Below are 23,713 nucleotides of genomic sequence, written 5' to 3'. Positions count from 1 at the left end.
GGCTCCTCTTTCCACAGGTCTCCCTGCCCAGCAGACGTTTCCATCCCGTTTCCATCCGCACCTCTCCAGGTCTTACCAGAGTGCCCGTTTCGGAGTTGATGACAAAGGAGGAATTCTGGAATCTGGGGTTGGCGCGCGAGTCCTTGGGCAGGGGTGCGTCGTTGCGGTACCAGCTGTAATGAGGCCGGGGAAAGCCCTCCTTCTCCTGGCAGTGCAGCGTGGCCATCTTGCCTACGGGCACAGCCTTTGGTACCGTGCACACCGGAGGCACTGGCTTCACTGTAGGAGCAGCACAGGTTGGTATTTAAAATCAGCAACAAGCCCGCCGTAACTCCGCTCCCCAAACAAGAAAGCCAGCCAGGGGATTCTGCACCACCACTGGGCCATGGCCCTGCCCATGGCCCCATGACCACACCCACCATCCCATGGCCACGCCTGCTGTCCCATGGCCACACCTTCCGCCTGTGTGGTCTGCCGCCAGAAACCTGCCCCTGTAGCTCACCTCCCCCCGCCCCACCCACCCCCAGTATCATCCCGCAGCATGTTCCCAAGGCCTCCACCTCCCCAGGGGCCTCCCACAGTGGGGGGAGGGAAGTGGCAGAAGCTTCCACCCAACTCAAGCAGCCCCAGGTCTCCACACCCTCCCTAAAGCGGACACCTTCAGGGATGCAGCTACAGAAGGAAAGAAAGTAAGAGTTGGTCTTTCCTTTTCCTACATACAAATTCATGAGGCCTGAAAGGGGAACACTGGTTGCACGTGAGTTTCTACCTTGCACAGTCAAGTCAATGACAATCTCGTCCATTTCTTTTTGGTCGTCTTGAGCAACCACCTCACAGCGATAAAGAGCAGAGTCTCTTCTGGTCACGTTCCAGATCTGCAGAGAGGTTTTCCCCAACAGCTCTGCACGGCCTGCCAAGTCCCCTGGAGAAGAGAAGGAACAGGGCACTAAAGACTCTTTCGAGATCTTTGTAACTTGAAGGAGGCAGTTTCTGGGGCCAGCATTGGACGCCTCATGAGAAGACTGGCTTCTATTTCTGTTCCTTTAAAACAGGTGAGCTCTGAGGACACCGGGCACCAACACAGTGCCTGGTGTGTGAGAGGACTTATTATACGCCCCTGTCCTTATATAGATACTAGAGGCCCGATGCACGAAATTCATGCAAGAGTAGGCCTTCCTTCCCCCGGCTGCTGTACCAGCTTCCCTCTGGCAGCTGGAACCCGGGCTTCCCTTTGGCAGCTGGCAGGCACCAGGGACCCGGGCTTCCCTTGCAGCCCCAGCTTCATCCGGAAGGACATTCGGTCTAATTAGCATATTACGCTTTTATTATTATAGATATATATTGATTTCAGAGAAGAAGGGAGAGGGAGAGATAGAAACATCAATGATGAGAGAGAGTCATTCATCGGCTGCCTCCTGCATGCCCCACCTGGGGATTGAGCCTGGCATTCACTGCCTCGAGCTGGTCCAGTCTGGCCCTGACACACCTGGTCAGCTTCACCTGGAGTCCCCGTGGCCCTCCTCCTCCTTTTGTCAGCCCCAGCAATGGAGGAGCCCTTGCAGTGTCTCTAATAAGCCAAGCTGACATTTGCTTCTGTATTTTTATACACATCATTCTTTCTGGCCAACACATTTCTTCACCCGACGCCTCACCATCCTGCCTGGCTGACTAGCCTTCACTTCTCTGCCTAGAGGTCACTTCTGGGAAGCTTTTCACGCCACCTGTCCTGCCCCTCCGTCATGTCGCCCGAGAGCACCCGACGCTTACCTCTGTGCTCACACAGGATCCCACCCGCCAGCTGTCTAGCAAGTGCTTTCTCAGTGCGGTGTGCTTGCACCAAACACTTGTTGTCTCCTTGCTGTGCCATGTGACCCTCTAACTCACTTAACTTGCATCACTCATGTCATGGATCATGATATAAAGATGGCCTGGGAGCATGCTGACTCAGATACTTCAGAAAGCTATTTTGCAGAGAGATTAAAACCCTAATGAATTGATATCTGCTGAAGCTGGGTGACAGGGTCAGGGAGGTTCAATATGCTAGTCTCATTCCCTTGACATGTTTGACTTTTCTGTAAGTAAAGCAAAACAAAATAAAAATAAAAATCCTGGCTAAGATGCGGAACCAGTGGGAGGAGAGGAAGTCTGGCCTGGAAACATGGAGGGGACATGGCATCATACCCTGTATTCTGTTGTTAAAAAACACGTATGTGGTCTGAGCATCTTTAATTTTCTTCCATTCGATCCTGGGCTCTCTTGTCTGTGAATCTGTAATGATACAAGACAGCTCCGCACCTAATAAGAGAAAAAGAAAGGAACTCTCAGTGCAAGTGGAACAACTCCGGTTACTTACACCCACGCCGCCCACGCAAGCCTTCGCAATGTTAGGTCTTTCGTGCAGATTAAAACCCAGCTATCGCCAAGCTCCAGGAGACTTTAAGAAAAAAGTTAGCCCAAACCGGTTTGGCTCAGTGGATAGACTTCGGGCCTTCGGACTCAAGGGTCCCAGGTTCGATTTCGGTCAAGGGTATGTACCTTGGTTGCGGGCACATCCCCACTGGGGGGCGTGCAGGAGGCAGCTGATCGATGTTTCTCTCTCATCAATGTTTCTAACTCTCTATCCCTCTCCCTTCTTCTCTGTAAAAAATCAATAAAATATATTTAAAAAAAAAAAGAAAGAAAGAAAAAGGTTAATTTTAGCCAGAAAAAGGAGAAGATGATTAGCAGGAACCTTTATTAAATAGAGGAGACATTCCCCTTCCTACTCCACGTGTATATAGAAATGTCTTTGTCGTGTAAGCACAAAGCCAGGAAGGGCAGACCTGAGCCAGTATCCAACCTGCAGCCCCTGTGGCCTGCGGAGGCCGGGCCCCACCAACACCCCTGCACACCCACCAGCACGTCTCTGGCCCCACATGCTTGGCCCGAGCTGGCTGCAAGACTCCGGCATGTCCACGAGAGGGTGCCCATTCTCCCAATGCATAGTCTCCAGTACTTACTTTCAAATTCCTGTACCACTGGGTATCTGTTGCTGGACTTGAGATTGACGGCCCCTATCAAGCAGCCTGAAGGGAAGACAAAAAAAAAGGTAAAATCAGAGACAATGTGGCTCTAAAACAGCAGAGCCCTCGGACAGAGGTCAGAGTTCCCCTTCTACATGGGCAACAATCACTCACCAGAAAGGATGGGAACAGATTATATTCCACAACAAAGACACACAGACACAGCAATTTGACTGCTTTCTCTCTCAGTCTGACTTCACTGGAAAAAGCCAAGGGAAAGAGAAGAGCTCGGAGAATTCACTTTCCTTCTTAGTTCCGGAATAAAGCCCCCTAGAGCTTTAAAGACTTTTCCTCTATGAGTTTCCTCCTTGCTTAGAGTCACTGTTAATCCTCTCAACATCTATCATCCAGACCCGAAGGGGCCACCTTGTCACCCCTCCCTTTATGCTACTGATGATACAAACTACATCTTTACACACTGGATGCCTTATCAGTAACATAGATTTATGATTACTTTTATTCTGTAGAAATTAAAAACTGCAGTTATAAACCAAAATTATAATAAGGCTAACTTTTACACTTGCCTCTACTGAAGACTTACAGCTTCACAGCTTTGAGTTACTGTCTAGTGTTCTCTTATGTCAACCTAAATGAGTCCCTAAGTATCTTTCTATAGAGTTAATTGCCAGATCTAGCACATGTGATGGTACGCTGTTCTGGTGGTTCAGTTTACTTTCTGCTAAAAGGAGACAGGAACCCATGAAGGTACTTTTCTCTGAACAGGACTCACCACAGCCTACAGGATGATGCCTGATGCAGAGAAAGAGCAAGGCAGCCACTCACTTCCTCCCACCAACATCTGATCATTAACAAGGAGGAGGAGACTACAGGGTGAGCACACAGTGACGCTGAGAATTTAAAGAACTACACGTTCTCCTGTACCCCATTTGGGTTGTCTCACAGCACTCCACCCGGGCAGCAGGAGTGACTCCACGCACGTCCCAGCCAGGGGACCGGGTCCTGGACAGGTTCACGTCTCTGAGCACGGAGCAAAGCCAAAAGCCAGAAGCTCCCGCCCCAGTCCCCACTTCCCTGCTCTGTGCCGTCTTTCTTATGAGAAACATGTCATGAAAATCTATCCAGAACTAAAGGAGACAGCAGCACAGAGGTGTTAAAACGAGGATCTGGAACTAAAAGGGCAACATGACTCAGAACCTGACGCCTCAGCTTCCATCGCATTGTTCTCCTGAAGCCCTTCCTTAGGAGTTTGCAAGGGAAGTAAGTGCCCTTTAAAAATAACCTCTGGAATGATAACCAGATGGTGGGGCAGCTTCAGGCGGCCATCTCTTCCTTCCAGGGAAGCAGGGGAAACAGGGACGGGTGTGGAGGGAGCAGGCAGAGAGCACGATAAGGCAGGAGAGGAAGCGCGAACCCTCACAATGTCTCACAAGCTCCTCAGACTGTTCTCTGAAGTTCTGCGTCTTTGTCTGCCTCCGCTTTTATGATCTGGAACAGTTTAGCAGCTGTGGACAACAACTGCCGTTTCCTATTCCAGCTGGGAGAGACCTTTCAGGAATCTGCCAGTGTCTGGGCTCTGACGCCAGACAAGCCGTTTAAAATGCCATTTCCTAACCCACCTCCTCAGCCCCTGGAGCTCACATACCCCAAGCTCCGATTCAGTGGGTTGAAAAAGGCTCTGTCCCCAGTGCCCCCTGGTTTTCACGTGCAGCCCCCTCTCGGAAGCCTAAGTCACCACGTCAGGGCCCAACCCAACTCCGGCTGTGTCCACAGAAGCACAGCCCTCCTCTGGGCACGAGGGCGCTCTCTACTTCCCTTCACTCTTCTGAAGAACAAGAACCTGAGAACAACATAAAATGTCACGATTACAAATACATGGAAGCCTAGCAGATGATGAGGTCATGTCCGTCTCGGCCCCCGTTCTTCCAAGAGCCTTGGTCTAACTCTGGTGAAGTGTCCTGAAGCTGGCGAGTCCATGAACAGCTGAATTCCAAAGCTGACCACTCAGCCACGTCCACACAGAGCGAGGCCTCAACGGGAAAAGTACCTGTCTTTCCCTCTTGTGAACCCCAAAACCAATCCGAACAGCAACACAGGCTGCTGGCTGCTGAATGGGATCCTGGGAGATAAGGGACCTCTTTCTGCCGTTCACAATGGCTGTTAGTTCACTGCAGAGAGAGCAGAGAGAAGAGGCAATGGCTGTCTCACTCTCCATGAAAAATGGAATTTATTTGGATTTATATGCATTGCTGTAAACCAAGAGGGAAAAGACACTTGTTTAGAAAATGTTTTCACTTTCGGTCAGATGTGCTGCTAAGAAATAGCTTGTGCATGTCTGGCGCTGTAAAGAGTTATTTCGGCCTCTGGCGTTCTGTCCAGTTGGTCGTCTGCTCAAAAGAAATTTTTCCTGACCAGGGCAGAACAGCGTGGCTGCACGTTAGCATGAGTCACTGTGGGACCTCACTGCCTACTGGGGCCCAAGGCTAAATATAAAGTGGTATGCAGGCTTTCCAGTGGAGAATATTTACATTTTTATTCTGTGTGCATGCCTGGCATAATCCATCTTGGAGAAGAAAATATCCCCAAAGACAGCATCGTTTCAGCAATGTCTCAGTTCTGTAACCAATTTTGTAAGGAATTTAACAGCCAGGGGAGAAAGTACCCGTCAATAATATTTTCCAGACCCACTTACCCAGACACACAGCAAAGGATACACAGGAAATCAACTAACTGTAAGTTCTGACAAGAACAGGGCCAGCTGGAGCCCTGGGTAAAGACTGCCCATTGTTACTCTGGCTAAACTAAATGGTTATACGAAGAGACCCTTAAAAATAAAGTCTAAAAAGACCCAACCAAATACCATGGACTTCCATGTAAATCGGGCTGTGATGGTTCATTTTATGTGTCAACTTAGAAGGTGTTTTTGGACGAGATTAACATTTAAATTGGTGAACTTCTGAGTAAGCACATTGCCCCCCCTCCCCCCATGTGAGGGGCCTTACCCAAACAGTAGAAAGGCATGAATAAATAAGAAAGACCAGCCTCCTGCCTGGCCAGTGTGGCTCAGTTGGTTAAGTGGTTAAGTGTCATCCCGTGCCCCGGAAGGCCGTGGGTTCGATTCCTGGTCAGGGCACATCCCTAGGTTGCGAGTTCAATCTCTGACTGGGGTGTGTATAGGAGACAGAGGGCATGATATTGATGTCTCTCTCTGACATCAATGTTTCTCTCTCTCTCCTCCTTCCTCCCTCTTTAAAATAAAAATGAACACCTAAAAATAAAAAATAAAAACAGCCTCCCTGGGCAGAGGGAATTTCTCCAACAGACTGAGGCCAGACCTCCTCTGTTCCTTCAGCGATCCAGGGTCTCAGTCCGAGGCCCGCCCTGCAGACTGAACTCGCCAGCCTCCATAATCACAGGAACCAGCTCTTTATCACAAATCTCTTTATATATAGTAACCATCTATAACTAAAATAAATGAATGCTATCCTATCTTACTCATCCTATTGGTTGTTTCTCTGGAGAACCCTAACACGAAGACTATGGCACTTCTTGTGTTGACTCTCAAATCTAGAAGAAAAGTATGTCATTTCACTGCACATGTGCTCACTCCACGAAGAACTTCCAGGGGCACCCCTAAACTCAGAGGCAGCGCAATCTCATGTCGCATGCCAATGGTAAGCCAGCAGGAAGACGTCAGATGAGATGCTACTGATCTGACATGCTATTGATTTGAAACGATCTTGTTTCTATTTAATTCTATCTCCAAACCAAAGCCATCAAGGATTTCTGGACCACGCTTCTGACTAACCAAGTCCGATAACATCAGAGTGGCCGAAACCGGTTTGGCTCAGTGGATAGAGCGTCAGCCTGTGGACTGGAGGGTCCTGGGTTCGATTCCGGTCAGGGGCATGTGCCTGGGTTGCGGGCACATCCCCAGTATGGAGTGTGCAGGAGGCAGCTGATTGATGTTTCTCTCTCATCTGATGTTTCTAACTCTCTATCTCTCTCCCTTCCTCTCTGTAAAAAAATCAATAAAATATAAAATAAAATAAAAAACATCAGAGTGAAGTTCCATCGACTAGCCACCCTAGCTGGAAATGTGTGAAGAAATGACTACCCTGGAGGAGGTTTATACCCTTGCGTCTCTAACAGAGGTTTATACAGCTTCAGGGGCAAGTCCAGGAGTGTCATGGGGAAGAAGTCACTGTCACCGTAATGGAAGCTATGGCAAAATTCCAAAAGGAGAAAAGAAGGACCAGGTCTCATGCCCTTTCAGCATCAAATCACCAGGTGAAACATGAATCAACTGTCCTAAACTGAGACTGGGAAAGGAAGAGGGAGAAAGAAGGGAAAGTAAAGATGGAGGAAGGGGGCAGAGGAGTGAGGCAGGGGGGAGTAAAGAAAGGGAAGGCAGCCCTAACTGGTTTGGCTCAGTGGATAGAGTGTCGGCCTGTGGACTCAAGGGTCCCAGGTTCGATTCCAGTCAAGGGCATGTACCTTGGTTGCGGGCACATCCCCCGTGGGGAGTGTGCAGGAGGCAGCTGATCGATGTTTCTCTCTCATCAATGTTTCTAACTCTCTATCCCTCTCCCTACCTCTCTGTAAAAAAATCAATAAAATATATTTAAAAAAAGAAAGGGAAGGCAGAGGGAGAGAAGGAAAGGGAAAGAAACACCCAGAATAATGGGGAAAGAATCACCCCAAATAATGGCTCCACTTCACTATAATAGTGCAGTGATTCCTCCATGTTTTCAATGGTTCAGAAAGAGCCTATGAAGTAACTAACTAGACAGAGATAAAGGCCTGGTGGAGAGGTGGTCACCATCTTCACAGGAGCCTGTACTATCACTTCTTCTAATCGCAGACCAATTAGACCCGCTGCACAGTACTCCTGGCTCTAGAGCGCAGACGAACACATAAAATTCTCCGTCTGTCGCCACGAGACCCATCTCCGAGGTGCTGAGGCATGACAAATAGGTCTGACTAAACAGAGAGCATGTGTCAAGGCATTTTCTTGTTCTGCAAAATACCTCATCTGGAAATAAATTATCCCTAACAACTGCCCTGAGAATAAGACCCTGGCATAAAACTGTTCTCTGTGAGCCCAGTCCTGCAGTCCACTTTCCCGTGTGATCACAGATTCTGGTATCAGAACATCCGGAGAGGAAGTGTGTGCTCTCAGACACTATAGAGAAATAGTTCGACATCACACCCGCATCAACTGCAGGCACTGCAGCAACCCCTCCAGCCGGTCCTGGAGCCCCTCTGGCTTGGGATCCCTGCAGAGCTGCATGCAAACGGCCCTTATTACTGATGCTGCAGGCGGCACAGGCGGTGCCCCCTGCTCTACCGGCTGAATGGGGGAACACCTCGGGGGCTCCGGCTTGAACATGTAACGTAACTTTACCCACCGGGAACCACTATATAAAAGACAGGGACTAGTTCAGGGGTGGGCAAACTTTTTGACTCGAGGGCACAATGGGTTCTTAAACTGGACCGAGGGCCGGAACAAAAGCATGGATGGAGTGTTTGTGTGAACTAATATAAATTCAAAGTAAACATCATTACATAAAAGGGTAAGGTCTTTTTTTTTTTTTTTAGTTTTATTCATTTCAAACAGGCCGGATCCGGCCCGAGGGCCGTAGTTTGCCCACGGCTGGACTAGTTAGTTATTTTGTTTTTGTTTTATCCCACTGACATCATCAAGAGAAAAAACTATTTAAACTACCGCATATTAGCTTTAATATGTTGTTTTTAACTGCTATGAAATATTTCAATGGAGACTGAGATGTTGGAGAGCAGGGAAAGTGGAGGGGGCGGGATTTAAAAAATGGTGAGCCCTCACACGTTCACATTAGTTTTGGTGCAGTCCACCGGAGGTAGAAGAATAACTTATAAACCAGCAGGTATTTCTTCTCTAACACAGAGGTAGGACACCTTTTTTCTATTGATGACCCCTGATTCATATACAGACTAAACAGATCATACTGAAAACTTCCACCATTTCTAGTCAACACTGTATCAGAGGATTTAGCCAGGGCTACTAGGCATGAAAAAGATATTTTTACAAGTATCCAGGTTGGAAAAGAAGAAATAAATCTGTCTTTATTTGCAAACAGCAGGATCATCTATGTCAGGAGTCAGAAAACTACAATTGAAAGGCCGTATACATTCTGCTCCTATTTTTTGTAGCATTGCTGTTGTTTTGACAAGTAAAGTTTCAACGGAACAACCCACCCCCATTCATTTACTTATTTATTGTGTATGGGTGCGTTCACTCTAAAATGGTAGTTGAGTGACTGCAATAGAGACCTTATGGAAGGCAAATAAACACAAGAAAAGATGCTCAACATTATTAACCAATGGTGAAATGTAAATTAAAATAATAAGATACCACTACACACCTATTAGAATGGCTACAATTAAAAAGGCTGACCAGATCAGGTGTGGACAAGTATGTCAAAAACGGGATTTCTCATCCACTGCAGGTGGGAATGTAAAATGGTACAACCACTTTGGAAAACAGTTTGGTAGTTTCTTAAAATTTAAATATATACCTATCATTTGATTCAACCATTCTATTCCCAGATACTTCTGAGAGAGGATGAAATCATATGTGTGTACAAATTCTTCCCAGCAACTCTGGTGGTAGTAATTGAAAGCTGGAAACAATCCAAATATCTATGAACAGTGAATAGATAAACTGTGGTATTTCCATACCATGCGATACTACAATTCATAATAAAAAAGAAAAGAATTAGTGGTGCGTGCTGCAACATGGATGAATATCAAAAGAAAGGGTGCATAAGGCATGATTCTATTTATATAAAATTCTATACAATCCAAACCAGCATGTAATGACAGAAAACAGATTAAGGGGCTTCCAGGGGACAGGGTAGGATGGGGGGGGGGGGGTGTAGATGGAGGGACCGAAGGGAAGGATCACCAGGAAGCACTGAGAAGCTTTTGGCAGTCGTGGATGTCAATATTTTGATTGTGGTGTTAAAGAGTTTACATATCTGCCACACTTATCAAACTACCCACTTTATTTACTGATTTGAGAGAAACACTAACCTATCACTCCGCCTAGCCATACACTCACTGGTTAACCCCTGTATGTGCCCTGACTGGGGATCGAACCCGAGACCTCTTGGTTCATGGATTGACCCTCAACCCCTGAGCCACACCAGCCGGGCCCTGATGGTTTATTTTAATGAGGTGGAAAGTTTTCAATTTTTTTTTAATATGGGAGGAAGATATTTCATCCAAAGTACTAGTGTCCAGAATTTTTCCAAAAAAACAAACAAAAGTCAAGTCTTAAGTTTCAAGAGTAAGGAAAAATTTCTCTTTGACATTCTTGGATTTAAATAATGGTTCAGTGATAGTTGCAGAAAAAGACTAGACATCTTAAGCCTGGAGGCAATTTTTGTGCCTGAACTAGCAAACTTTGAATAATAAAAAGTTTCAGTGGAAATTCCAGCATATCTTTAAGTGAAGGAGCTGCCAATATAAATTACTGAGTTTACACTGAAAATAAACATCTTAGTAGATAAATAGCTATTAAGAATGGATGAGTCCAGGACAAGAAAGTGCCACATGAATGAATAAACAGGCCTCCGAGTTCCACTGGGTGTTTCCACCTGAAAGTTTAGTGTTACCTTTTCCCAAAAACCCAATGAAATGACGTGACGGGCGTTTCGTAGGCTGAGTCAACGTGCCATGTAACGTTAGGAGCCCTTCAGAGCAGGGCATGTTTTTTCTTTTACATGTAAAGAGAAAGCAGGGGAGAGTAGGGAAGAAAAGGAAAGCACCCTATAGCTCAACAAACAAAATGCCCCTGTGTAAGAACAAAGAGCATCTTTCAAAAAATGCGAAGTAAACCAAACGTTGGGCATTAAACTACAGCATTATGGGTATTAAATCCGGGCCTCCCAGCTCTCTCTCGCATAGATTATATTCATATTCATTTCAAAGTGTTAGTTGAAATCTTGAGAGTCTGGAAATATTCACTGCTGTTGAAACGTTTGAGGCTCCCACTGGAGAACAAAAACTTGGAATCTGTCTTATTACAGACCCAGCTCGATAAGAGACTTTAAAAAAAGTCTTCTTCCTGGGAAGCTGTTCATGCTGGACTTCTCTGGAAGAAGGCACTATCTTACAAGCCGAGTCTCAGTTCTCAATAACTGGACTCCTTACCAGGAGACAAGGGTTTTGCCACCGATTGACGATATAATTTTAGCAAGTCATTTAATCCTTCTGTTAAATGACTAATAGAAGTTTAACCCAAAAAGGTAATATTTACTCCTCTCAGCTCATATAGACATATCGATTTAGGGCTGAAAGACCCTAGAACAGGGGTCCTCAAACTACGGCCCGCGGGCCACATGCAAATACAAATATTGTATTTGTTCCCGTTTTGTTTTTTTACTTCAAAATAAGATATGTGCAGTGTGCATAGGAATTTGTTCATAGTTTTTTTTTAAACTATAGTCTGGCCCTCCAACGGTCTGAGGGACAGTGAACTGGCCCCCTGTTTAAAAAGTTTGAGGACCCCTGCCCTAGAAGGAAGGTTTCCCAGCCTGGACACTGTTGGCATGTGGGGCTACCTAACCCTTGGTCTGGGGCTACCTGATGCATCGTAGGATGTTTAGCAGCATCTCTGGGCTCTAAATGCTAGTAGCAGCACCTCGAATCATGACAACCAAACATGCCCCAGAACTTTCCAACTGTCCTGTGTGGCGATATCTTTCCCAGTTGAGAGCCACCGCTGTAAGAGATTATTCACAAAGAGGCAGCTGAGGTTCAATAACCACGTTAGATCACATACATATTAAGGGGTAGAGATGAAACTTCTACACTCCCAATCTAATCCTCCAGTCTGCCCCCTTAAATTAATTCTGAGTTTCATTTCATATCAAAAGTAGTGGCAGACATTTAAAATCTTGACACCAAAACAAAAATTGACAAGTCCTCTACATTTACCAGTGAGGTACTGCCCACTCGCTTCCACACTACCCCTCCAAGCTCTCATCAGAGAACCTAAAGAACCCTTGCTTTCCTTGGCCTTTAAACATGCTTGAGCCCTAGTCGGTTTGGCTCAGTGGAAAGAGCGTCGACCCGCAGACTGAAGGGTCCCGGGTTCAGTTCCAGTCAAGGGCACATGCTCGGGTTGTGGGCTCAATCCCTGGTAGGGGGCATGCAGAAGGCAGCCAATCAGTGATTCTCTCTCATCATTGATGTTTCTATCTCTCTCTCTTCCTCTCCTCTCTGAAATCGATAAAAATACTTTTTTTAAAAAAATGCTTGAGCCACACTTCTTAAGTGCAACTGAAATGGATACTCTGGAAAGCCTCGATCTGCATTTTAAGTCCTTTTAAATTCGAAGTGATGTGTGGGGTACAGGCATGCCTCGGAGATACTGTGGTTTCCATTACAGACCACGGCACTACAGCGAGGACTGCAATGAAGTGAGTCAGACCACAATAAAGTGAGTCATACCTTTTGCGGGTTGAGGGTCTTGCCTTCAGTTTGTAAAAACGCAACATCTTGGTAGGTTCCAGTCAAGTTGGTGGAGTAGGTGGAATTCACTTCCTCCCTTGACCACATCAAAATTTCAACTATATTCTAGATTCTAGAACAATCGATCTGGATAACCATCTGAAGACGAGCTGAACAGCAGTCCTGTAACTAAGGATATAAAGGAGGAGCCACATCCAGTGGAAGCGAATGGGCTGGCCCCACACCCACATCTCAGCTGCAGAGGTTCCCCCTGAGGAGGGAGGGGTCTCGGCCACACGCTGGGCTCCCCAGTCCTGAACACCAGTGCCAGAGAGAGGAGCCACAACACCGGGCTGTGAAAATTAACAAGGGTTCTGTCCGTCCGAGGGAGGCAGGCGGCTACCGGAAACCCAGGCATTCTTTTAAAGGGTCAGCACACAGACAAAATTAACTCAGTAAAAAACAAAACAAAAAAACTTCCACCAAACAAAAATCCCAGACCAGCTGGCTTCACAGCTGAATTTTACCAAACATTCAGAGAAGAATTAATCCCTATCTTTATCAAAGTATTCCAAAAAATCCAGGAGGCGGAGAGGCCCCTAAGGCTCATTTTATGAGGCCAGTATCACCGATTCCAAAACCAGACAAAGACATTACAAAAACAATAACATTATAGACAAATATCCACAACAAAATCCTGGGGTGCAAGGCTGGTTTAATATCCGCCAATCAATTAACATGACACACCATATAAACGAAATGAAAAACAAAAACCATATGATCATATCAACAGATGCAGAAAAAAAGCATTTACAAAATTCCGCAACCATTTATGATACAAACTCTCAGCAACGCGGGCATAGTGGGAACAGACCTCAACATCCATATATACCAAACCCACAGCTAACATCCTGCTCAATGTGGGAAAACTAGAACATTTTCCTTAAGATCAGGAACCAAACAAGAATGTCCATTTTTGAAGTCCTAGCCAAGCAAATCAGACAAGAAGTAAAAGGCATCCAAGTTGGAAAAGAATAAAAGTGTCATTATTTGCAGATGGCATGATATATAGAAATATATAATTATAGAAAACCTTAAAAAAAAGATTAGTCCCGGATGTTATAAAAAGAAAAGAGAAGAAAACCCTAAGGATTGCACCAAAAAATTACTAGAACTGATAAATTCAGTAAAGTAGCAGGATATAAAATAAACATTCAGAAATCAGTTGCTTTTTTAAAAAAAATATGTCTTTACTGATTTTAGAGAGAGAGAAAGGGAGAGGGAGAGAGAGACAGAAACAGCGATAAGAGAGAAACATCGATCGGCTGCCTCCTGCAGGGTCCCCACTGGGGGTCGAGCCCACCACCGGGCATGTGCCCAGACTGGGAACTGAACCAGTGACATCTTTGTGCTTGGGTCGATGCTCAACCATTGAGCCATACCAGCTGGGCCGGTTGCTTTTTATAGACCAATAATGACCTACCAGAAACAAAAACTAAGAAAACAATCCAATTTACAATTGCATCAAAAAATAAAAGATATCTAGGAATTAATTTAACAAAGGAGGTAAAAGAATTATACTCAGAAAAATGTAAGACACTGGAGGAAGAAGTTGAAGAAAATACAAATAAATGAAAGCATAGACTGTGCTCATAGAGAGGAAGAATTAACTTCATTAAAATGTCCACACTACCCAAAAAATCAACTGATTCAGTGAAATCCCTATCCAATGGCATTTTTCATGGAAGTAGAACAAATAATCAAAAAATGTATGTGGAACCACCAAAGACCCCAAATAGGCACAGCATTCTTGAGAAAGAACAAAGTGGGAACTATCACACTACTTCATATCTCACCGCACTGCAAGGCACTGGAATAAAAAAAAAAGACACACAGATCTGTATAACCCTGGCCAGTGTGGCTCCGTTGGTTGAGCATCATCCCATGCACCAAAAGATCACTGGTTCAATTCCCAGTTGGGGCACATGCCCGGTTTCGGGCTCCATCTCCAGTAGGGGGCATGCAGGAGGCAGCCAACTAATGTTTCTCTCTCTCCCTCTCCCTTCCTCTGCCTCTAAAATCAATAAAAACATATTAATTTTTAAAAAGACACATAGACCAATGGAATAGAATACAGAGCCCAGAAATAAACCCATGCCTATATGATCAATTAATCTAATGTAATGAGGTATAGACAGTCTATTCAAACATGGTACTGGGAAAATTGGACAGATACATGCAAAGAAAATAAAACTAGACCACCTTCACACACCATATACAAGAATAAACTGAAAGTGAATTAAAGACCTAAATATAAGACTCGAAACCATAAAATTCCTAGAAGAAAACATATGTAGTAAACTCTCTGACACTGCTCTTAGTAATATTTTTTCCAGATATATCTCCTAGGGCAAGGGAAATAAAACACACATTTTAAAAATGGGTCTACATCGAACTACACAGTTTTGTCTGTTTTTTAATCCTCACTTGTACTCTAATAACTATGTATGGTGCCAGGTGTGTACTGAGGATCACTTCGTCCATTATGTCTAACTACCATGCTGTATACCTGACATTAATATAAAAGAATGCTCAATGTCAGGTGCAATTGGAAAAGAAAACAAGGCAAAGGAAGGTATGTGACTCTTATGTTAATCAAAAGGGGAAAAGGTTGCTCTGGCCAGCTAACTCTATTGGTTAGAGCGTTGTCCATATATGCCAAGACTGGGGGTTCGGTACTCGGTCAGGGCACATACAAGAAACCACCAATGAATGCATAAATAAATGGAACAAGATATCTCTCTCTCTCTCTCTCTCTCTCTCTCTCTCTCTCTCTCTCAAAAAATAAAAAATAAATAAATAAAAAATTTAAAAAGGGAGTGAGGGTTAAGGAAAGCTGAGTTTCCTGCTTCCAGCAGTGTAGTGGATTTGAACTCTGAAAGGTCTTTATACCCCAGCAACAAGAGTCTTCATACATCAGAGTCTTTAATGTATCTCTGGGCTCACAGGAAGTAGGAGAATCCTTAAAAGAACAAATAAAATATCTGTGGGCTGAAACCAGAAAGTAGTAAGATGAGTGGCGTGTGACCCCGAGGGCAGTACTTCAGGGGGGAGACTGCGCCCATGGCCCAGCAGGAAGGCAGAGAAGCTGAGCCTGAGAGTTTCAAATAATGCCGCCCAGTAGAAGGAGACTCTCCCACACAGAGCTTCCTGGGGCCAGGCTCAGATTTGTACAGATTGAGATCAACCAAATATCAGTTTACAAGTAAAGAAAAACAAACCACCACCAGCAAGTCATAAGAAACAATAAACAGTAGATTTAGATCCGCAAGAAGTTCACATACTTGAAGAATCGGATGAATAACATAAAACATTTGTACATGAAAGTTTTTAAAAAGGAATAAAAAAAATGAGCAAGCAAAAGAAACCAGATTATAAAAAGAACAAAGTAAAATTTTAGAAATGAGTAATATAATTGGTTAAAAAAAATCCTCTATGCATTGATTAAATGACAGATTACATACGGCTGGAAAAAGAAATAACTATAAAGCAAAGGTAAATAAATAACCCAAAACAGCACAAAAAGAGAAGAATATGAAATTATGACCAAACCATTAACTGTCTTAGAAGACAGAATGACTGAACAGATCTTAGCAGAATCCCAGAAGAAAAGAATTAAGACAATAGAAGCTAGGCAATATGTGTACAGGTAATACTTGAGAATTCTGGGAAAGATATAAACTCACAGATACACAAAGTACAACATATTAACAAGTAGAATCATTAAAAAGAAATCCAACTCTAGCTGGTTTGGCTTAGTGGGTAGAGCATCGGCCTTCGGACTGAAGAGTCCCGGGTTTGATTCTGGTCAAGGGCACATGCCCAGGTTACAGGCTCTATTCCCAGTGGGGGGCATGCAGGAGGCAGCCGATCAATGATCCTCTCCCACCACTGATGTTTCTATCTCCCTCTCCCTTTCTCTCTGAAAGCAATAAAAATTTAAAAAGAAATTAAAAGAAAATAAATCCACCCTAATCACATTGTAGTAACATTTCAGATGCCAAAGTCAAAGACAAAATTTTTAAAGTAGCTGAGGGGAAAGATTGATGCCATGACTGCAAGATGACAAGGTTTTGCAACAGGAATGATGGAAACCAGGATACATAAGTGTAACATTAGTTTGTAAGACAAAATAACTGTCAACCTAAAATTATGCATCCAGTAAATCTATATTTCAAGAACAAAATTGAAACAAACATATTCCCAAATATAAATAAAAGTGAATTCAACACCAAGAGAGCTCTCCTAAATGAAGTGACCTTGACTATTCTAGTAGCTTCCTAAATGACCTTCCCTCTCCAGTCTTCTTGAATATCAGATCAATACTTCTAAAATCACTTTGATCAGAACACTTCCCTGCTTCAAACTGCCAAGTAAAATTCTACAACGTACAAGAGAAGGCCCCAGTTTCTTAGCCTGGCATTGAAAGCACTTTACAATCTAGTTACTCTTTAATGTTCTCTCCAATGGACAATTTGGCTCCTCAATTTATTACCTATGGCCTGGGCTAGGTAATTAACCTCTGCATCAGTTGCAAAATGAAATCTCCAAAAACTGACTGCTGAGATCAATGGAGACAGCCCAGGTAAAGCTATCAGCACAATGCCTGACACACCGTTTTCAATAAATGGTAGTGGTTAGTATTTTTATCATTATAACTCATTGGTCCCAAAATACAACATATGGATTCCCAACTCCACACCTTTGTGCATACTATCCCCCCCCCCCACTTAATTGGCCCTCAACACCTCCATCCTCCCAAACCTGCACTTTGTAAATCAAAATTATCCCTGCAAGTCTACTCCGTCTTGAAATTCTCCTCCCCAAGGCCAGTCCAGAGCAAGTGCTTACACATCTCAATACAGAAACCTTTTACCCTAAATCAGTGATGGCGAACCTTTTGAGCTCAGAGTGTTAGCATTTTGAAAAACCCTAACTTAACTCTGGTGCCGGGTCACATTTAGACATTTTTTGATATTTGCAACCATAGTAAAACAAAGACTTATATTTTTGATATTTATTTGATATATTTAAATGCCATTTAACAAAGAAAAATCAACCAAAAAAAATGAGTTCGCATGTCACCTCTGACACGCGTGTCATAGGTTCATCATCACTGCCCTAAAGGCTCCTGTTAGCTAATTATCTAAATTGCATGTTCCTTCTGGAATGGAAAAGAGTTCATCTTACATTTCCCTGTTTTGCCCAAGGAAAGCTTTACTGCCATGAAAATGGAGATTCCCAGGTAAATAGGAATTCACGGATTAAATTCCAGCACCCGGTCGAGATACCTTAGAGGGGGAAAGAAAAAAGAAAAAAAAAAGGCAGCTGTTTGAGGGTTGGTGCATTCTTGGTTTTGTACTCCTCCCGACAGCTGCACTTCATCCTGAGGACATTAACCATGTTCTTAGAGAAGATATCCAGCGAGGAAGTCTGTGGTGGGCAGGAAGAATTGATAAGGGCGCATCGGCTGAGGCTACTTCAGGAAACATCTTTCGGCGCCGACTTTGCAAGGAAGTCCATTTGTCTGGCATTCCCCTCGCCCACGACTGCGAGGCAGGCCCTCCAGGAGTGGCCGGGCCGGCACAAAGCAGGCGTTCGATAAACGTGGGCTGACTCTAAACAGGCAGACCTACGCCACCACTCAGATGGTTTTGTTAGTTCATAAAGGGGGGTGGGGGGGGGGGGGCGGAGGCAGGAGAAAGGGGGAGACAAGTGCTCTCATCAGCTCTTTTAGTTTTCCAGTTAACCATTTGCTGAGGAAGACACAGCTGGCTTCCCCACCCAGAAGCAATGACAGCAAATCTCTCCGATGAGTCCCGAAGAATGCAAACAACTGAACTTCAAGGCGGCCCTCCTTCATCCACTGTGACTGACACCAAGGGGCTAGCGAAAGGCGCCATCCACATGCTACCACGTGAAACTAAGTTTCCGAATTTTAAAATAAAAACCTTACCAGTGTCAAATTTAAAAATCCACTATTTTTCCATTGGAGGCCAAGACAAAACGCACTTCTTTCCATTATATAAAAGCATCCTCATTAAAGAAAACTTCAAAAACAGACAAAAGCATCAGCCAGGAAAAGGGAAGAGTAGAAAACCATGGGCCATGAGATGTGCCACTCAAACACAGCACCTAGCAATATTCTGATTCACTTTTTCCAGGTTCCCCCCTAAGCATTAGATGTTTCGTGTAATTGTAACCACTTGGTATATACTAATCATACTTACAGCTTGTGCATCTTAAATTATAACATAAGCATCTCCCCATGTTCTTCTTCTTAACCTTGTATAACTGCACAGAGTAGATGGTAGAAAGATTTTTAAACTAAACCAAGTCAAGCAACACTTGCCTTTCTTTTTCTTCCACAGACACTACTGTGGTAAAAACTAAGAATTTCCCAAAGTTTCTGGGCCGCTGGAACTAAGATAAGAAGCACTCAAAAGGCCTGGACACATAGGCAGTGTTTAAGAAATGTTAACTGAGTTTCAAGTGACAAAGAGAATAGTTACTCTAATCATCTCTGAAAAGAGACAAGAGAAATTCAATTTAGCCTCTGTTCTCAACAAACTTTTTATATCGCTGACAAGATAAAATGCATCTGCACCCAACAACTGAAGCCCAACATAGCTGACAATGCACTCGTCCCGGCTCCCCCCGAGGGCTGGGGGTGCTGTCTTCATTCTGCACCCCCAGCATGAAGAACGGTGCAGCAGGTGGCACACTACAGATACTCAGGAAGTACCTGCTGCCCTGAACTGGACTAGAGCTCTGAGCCAGACGGAGAGCTCTGTTCATTGAGACGGGAGGACCGCTGGGAGCTGGGGCAAAGCACACAGCATGGATATGGCAGATTTGGGTTTTGGCAACGATGTGCAGGAAGAAGGCTGAACCAAAGGAGCCTTGGGATTCTCTGAAAACGAAAGGTGATGTTGAAAAAGACTGCGTGCTCCTAATTTATTAAAAAGTTTGATGTTTTGTCCCGACCAGCGTGGCTGAGTGGATGAGCATCAGTCTATGAATCAGGAGATCATGGTTCGATTCTTGGTCTGGGCACAAGCCCGGGTTGCAGGCTCCGTTCGAGCAGGAGGTAGCCGATCGATGATTCCCTCTCATCATTGATATTTCTATCTCTCCCTCCCTCTCCCTTCCTCTCTGAAATCAATTACACACACACACACACACACACACACACATATCTATATCTATATCTATATCTATATCTATATCTATATCTACTTTAAAGTTTGATGTTTCTACACAACCAGCATTGAAACCCCTGCTGTACATATTAACTACTCATAGGAAATATATAACCCATCATCGATACTCCTTAAAAACAAAGAAAACACACCAACACAAAATAGGGCAGCATTCCTTATCATGGAGACCAGGACTCATTCTCAGGACGCTTTCTGTGTGAAAAGGCAAGTGGCAGAAGCAGTAAATGAAGGCTTTAGATATCACTGTCGACTTCCAGAGTCGGTACTGTCCTTGCTAAACTAAGTGGAAAAGAACGTGCTTGCCCAAGCTTTCTGATCTCTACTCCAGTGAGGCGATTTGCATACACTGTTAGCTTTCAGAGGGCAGATACAGAAGATCTGAAATCTGTATGCAGCTCTAACAGCATCATATTCACACCACCTGCTTGCAAACATAGCTTAAAAAAGAGAAGCTGGTGGGAAGAGATTAATGAAAGAACTTATATGCATATATGGATGCAGACAATAGACAAGTGAAGGCCTGGGGTGAATCAGGAGCTTGGTGGAGGTATGCAAAGGGGGTAGGGGGGAGTGGGAGACATCGGTAACTCTCACCAGTAGAATAAATCGAAGAGAGAAAGAATGAAATTTCATGACTAGGGTATCACTCAGCAGACGCCATACATCCTAACTTCATTCACACGTGTTTTCCTTTCTTTTACTCCACTTGTGCTCTGAAAAAATCCAAAGAATGTATAGAGAAGGAATTTGCTAATATCACATCTCTAACAGCTGCTAGTTGGATGTACTAAATCCACCGCTTCTTCAGTTACACTATCTGGTCCTTTCAGAAAGTGTGCTTAATACAAATCTGGTTTCCTTCAAAAGAATTGATTTAAGCCTACCCTACGGGGCCGCCTTTAGAGCAAGCGGCAGAGAGCATAGGAGTTGGATGTAGGATCATTCCTCCGGGAGTAACCGCAATTTCTTACGATTACGCAATTTCTTCCGATTACATGTTTCTAACAGCTATCCATCAGGCTCCCTAGCCTGAAGCACCAAGAACAAATGCCTAGCAAACAGTCATCAGCGTCAACAGCTGACGTGAGGCACTGCTTGCATCAGCAGGTGTTCCTTGTTTTTCTGAAAATACACGCACCTTCCAGTCATGATCACACCTAGCAGACCATATAAAAGAATTAAAATAGCATTAAAAAAATGGGTTATTTTTTTAAAAATGTTTCAAGAGTTCAAACACATGCAAATAGAAAGTTGAGAACTTTTTTTTCCTTGGTTTTCTTTTTCAAAAACGTCCTGGAAGTTTTGATTTTCAAATTTTGTTAGGCTTCAGCACACTGTCTTGTCCCAAGAATGCAAACTGTTACTGTTTTAATGCTAAAATGGAGCACTTCACTCTAGGACAGTGGTTCTCAACCTTCCTAATGCCGCGACCCTTTAATACAGTTCCTTCCTCATGTTGTGGTGACCCCCAACCATAAAATTATTTTCGTTGCTACTTCATAACTGTAATTTTGCTACTGTTATGAATCATCATGTAAATATCTGATATGCAGGATGTATTTTCATTGTTACAAACTGAACATAAGTAAAGCATAGTGATTAATCACAAAAACAATATGTAATTATATATGTGTTTTCCGATGGTCTTAGGCGACCCCTGTGAAAGGGTTGGCGACCCACAGGTTGGCGACCCACAGGTTGGCAACCCACAGGTTGAGAACCGCTGCTCTAGGACATCCAAGATTTGGGAGCCTGACAGTAATAATCTTTTTTTTAAAAAGACATATGGCAGAACATTTGTAAACTTGAATTGCACCTGTCACCCATTCGACAAAAGAAATATTTTATATACAAACCACATAGCTTTGAACATCTGATAATTCGGTTAAACTGATCCATAATAAGAACGCCACTATCAAATGGAATAATACAAGTAACCAAACACTGGATTAACACCAACTGTTGAAGATTTCCAAATGAAATCTCCCTTAGCACGTTACTGAATTTTTCTGTACTTCTGTGTGTTTTTTCCACTCACAAAATGGGAAAAAAATAATAGCAACCATCTCTTAGAGTGGTTATTAGTATTAAATGAATTAATACATGTTAAATTCTTATAATCCAGCCTGACTAAAGGAAACGAATACAGAATGTTTGTATTATACTGGGAACCCAGCGTTTTGTTTTTTTTTAATGAGAATACAAAAAAGCAATAGCAATTAAAGAGTAAATTAAATATTTAAAAAAAAAAAAAAAAAGCCCTGACCGGTTTGGCTCACTGGATAGAGCGTCAGCCTGGGGACTGAAGGGTCCCAGGTTCGATTCCGGTCAAGGGCATGTACCTTAGTTGCAGGCACATCCCCAGTGGGGGGGGGGAGGGGTGCAGGAGGCAGCTGATCGATGCTTCTCTCTCATAGATGTTTCTGACTCTCCCTCTCTGTAAAAAATCAATAAAATATATTTTTTTAAAAAGAGTAAATTTAAAAAGAAAAAGACACAGCTATCATGACTTGTGGAAGAATACGGTTTTCAAGCTCCTAGAAATATATTTAGAACATAAGTTAATGGAAAGAGAGCTCCCTCCTGAATAAATACGTATGTCCCTTCAAAGAGAATTAACACATCCTACCACCTTGATTCTTTGTCACTGGTCCTATTTTGCAACATGTGATCCTTTCTCCCCTGCTCTCCAGGTAAATCTCAGCCCTTTAAATCAAGAAAGCCACCGAACGAGCTCCTCCAGGAGGGCTAACTAAGAGGTTATGGGTCTGTGAAGTTCCTAGCATCTTCCAGTCTTATTTAAAAAAACAAAACAAAAAAACACCGCGTTGAAACTCATTCCTGAACGAAACTGCCAAATGCTCCTGCAATAGAAACTGCCAGCTTTCATGTGCGCGGACCCTCTGCAACAATAGGGAGTTGTTCCCTCTGTGAATAGGACAGTGTCCGTGTGACCGACGAAGCCGGGAGCCGGGCATTCCTGACACCCTTGTCCCTGGCGAGCCTCCGGCCACTTAGATCACTTGGCCACGTACCTTTCTGGAAATTACTTCCAGGCAAAGTCTACAGTGGATACTTCCACCCTGAAACGTTATCCTTCATCACAGAGCCCCGGTTTCCCAGCTTCTGTCCCAGGGACACCCGCCCCCCCTTTCCACTGCCACCGTTGTGGGCACTTGCACGTGAATGCGCATCACACACAGGAATGCTTTGTTCTCCTCCCCTACCCCCCCCCCCAATTCTGAGACAGTCCCTTCGCGTGTTCACTTGCATATTCCGCAAAACATCACGGGAGGACAATGGTAGAGAAAAGCCAGACAATGAAACGACCGCAGAACCGGGGAAGAAGTGTGGGGTACAGTCCGTGGGGGGAATGGGGTAGTGTCTGCTGCCCCCCTGACCTGGAATAGAGACTGGCCTTTGGTCTTCGCTTTCTTATCTAGCAAGTGGCTTAGGGAAACCCAGCTCCCCAAGTTGTTGTAAAAAGACCAAGAACACGCTAGTTTCCAAGTGCCCCGGGCCCAGGACGCGCCCTCGCTCCTCGGAAGCTATTTCGGTCCTTCTGTCCAGCTGTCCCGGGACACGCGACTCTGGTGGGAATTCCCGACAGTGGGAAGGGCGCGTCGGGCTCCCCGGTGCCTCGCTGCGCCCCGATCCGAGCGGCCCGGGCGCCGGGTCGGGGTCTACGCGCGCTCCTCGCTCTGGGGGGAGACGGTTGGGGCCCTGGAGTGAGATCCGCGCCCTTTTTCTATTACAACGAAAAGTTGCGCCCGCCCCCGCGGTATTCCCCTTTTTTTACGCCCGACCAGAGTGAGCCCCTATGTAGCGCGGCTGGGAGCTGGGTGGGAGCCCGACGGGCGCCGGGGGACAACGCAGGCCGCCCACCGGCCTCTCCGCGCGCCGCCCGCGCCG

At 44.6% G+C, this 23,713-nt stretch overlaps 1 protein-coding gene across 1 annotated transcript in view; it reads right to left on the bottom strand.

Annotated features, from left to right (window-relative positions):
• The window catches only part of JAM3 (junctional adhesion molecule 3), a 29,418-nt gene that overhangs the window by 5,266 nt on the left and 439 nt on the right, over positions 1–23,713 (bottom strand). Inside the window, exons 2-5 of the mRNA XM_023762027.1 lie at positions 3,000–3,064; positions 2,182–2,295; positions 770–922; positions 77–279 (exon numbers count right to left, since the gene is read on the bottom strand). Coding sequence (XP_023617795.1) covers positions 77–279; positions 770–922; positions 2,182–2,295; positions 3,000–3,064 — 535 coding nt within the window. The remainder of the gene's footprint in view (positions 1–76; positions 280–769; positions 923–2,181; positions 2,296–2,999; positions 3,065–23,713) is intronic.

Source organism: Myotis lucifugus, unplaced genomic scaffold, assembly GCF_000147115.1.
Source record: "Myotis lucifugus unplaced genomic scaffold, Myoluc2.0 scaffold_229, whole genome shotgun sequence".
Lineage (NCBI taxonomy): Eukaryota > Metazoa > Chordata > Mammalia > Chiroptera > Vespertilionidae > Myotis > Myotis lucifugus.
This window is presented reverse-complemented; position numbering and strand designations above follow the sequence as displayed.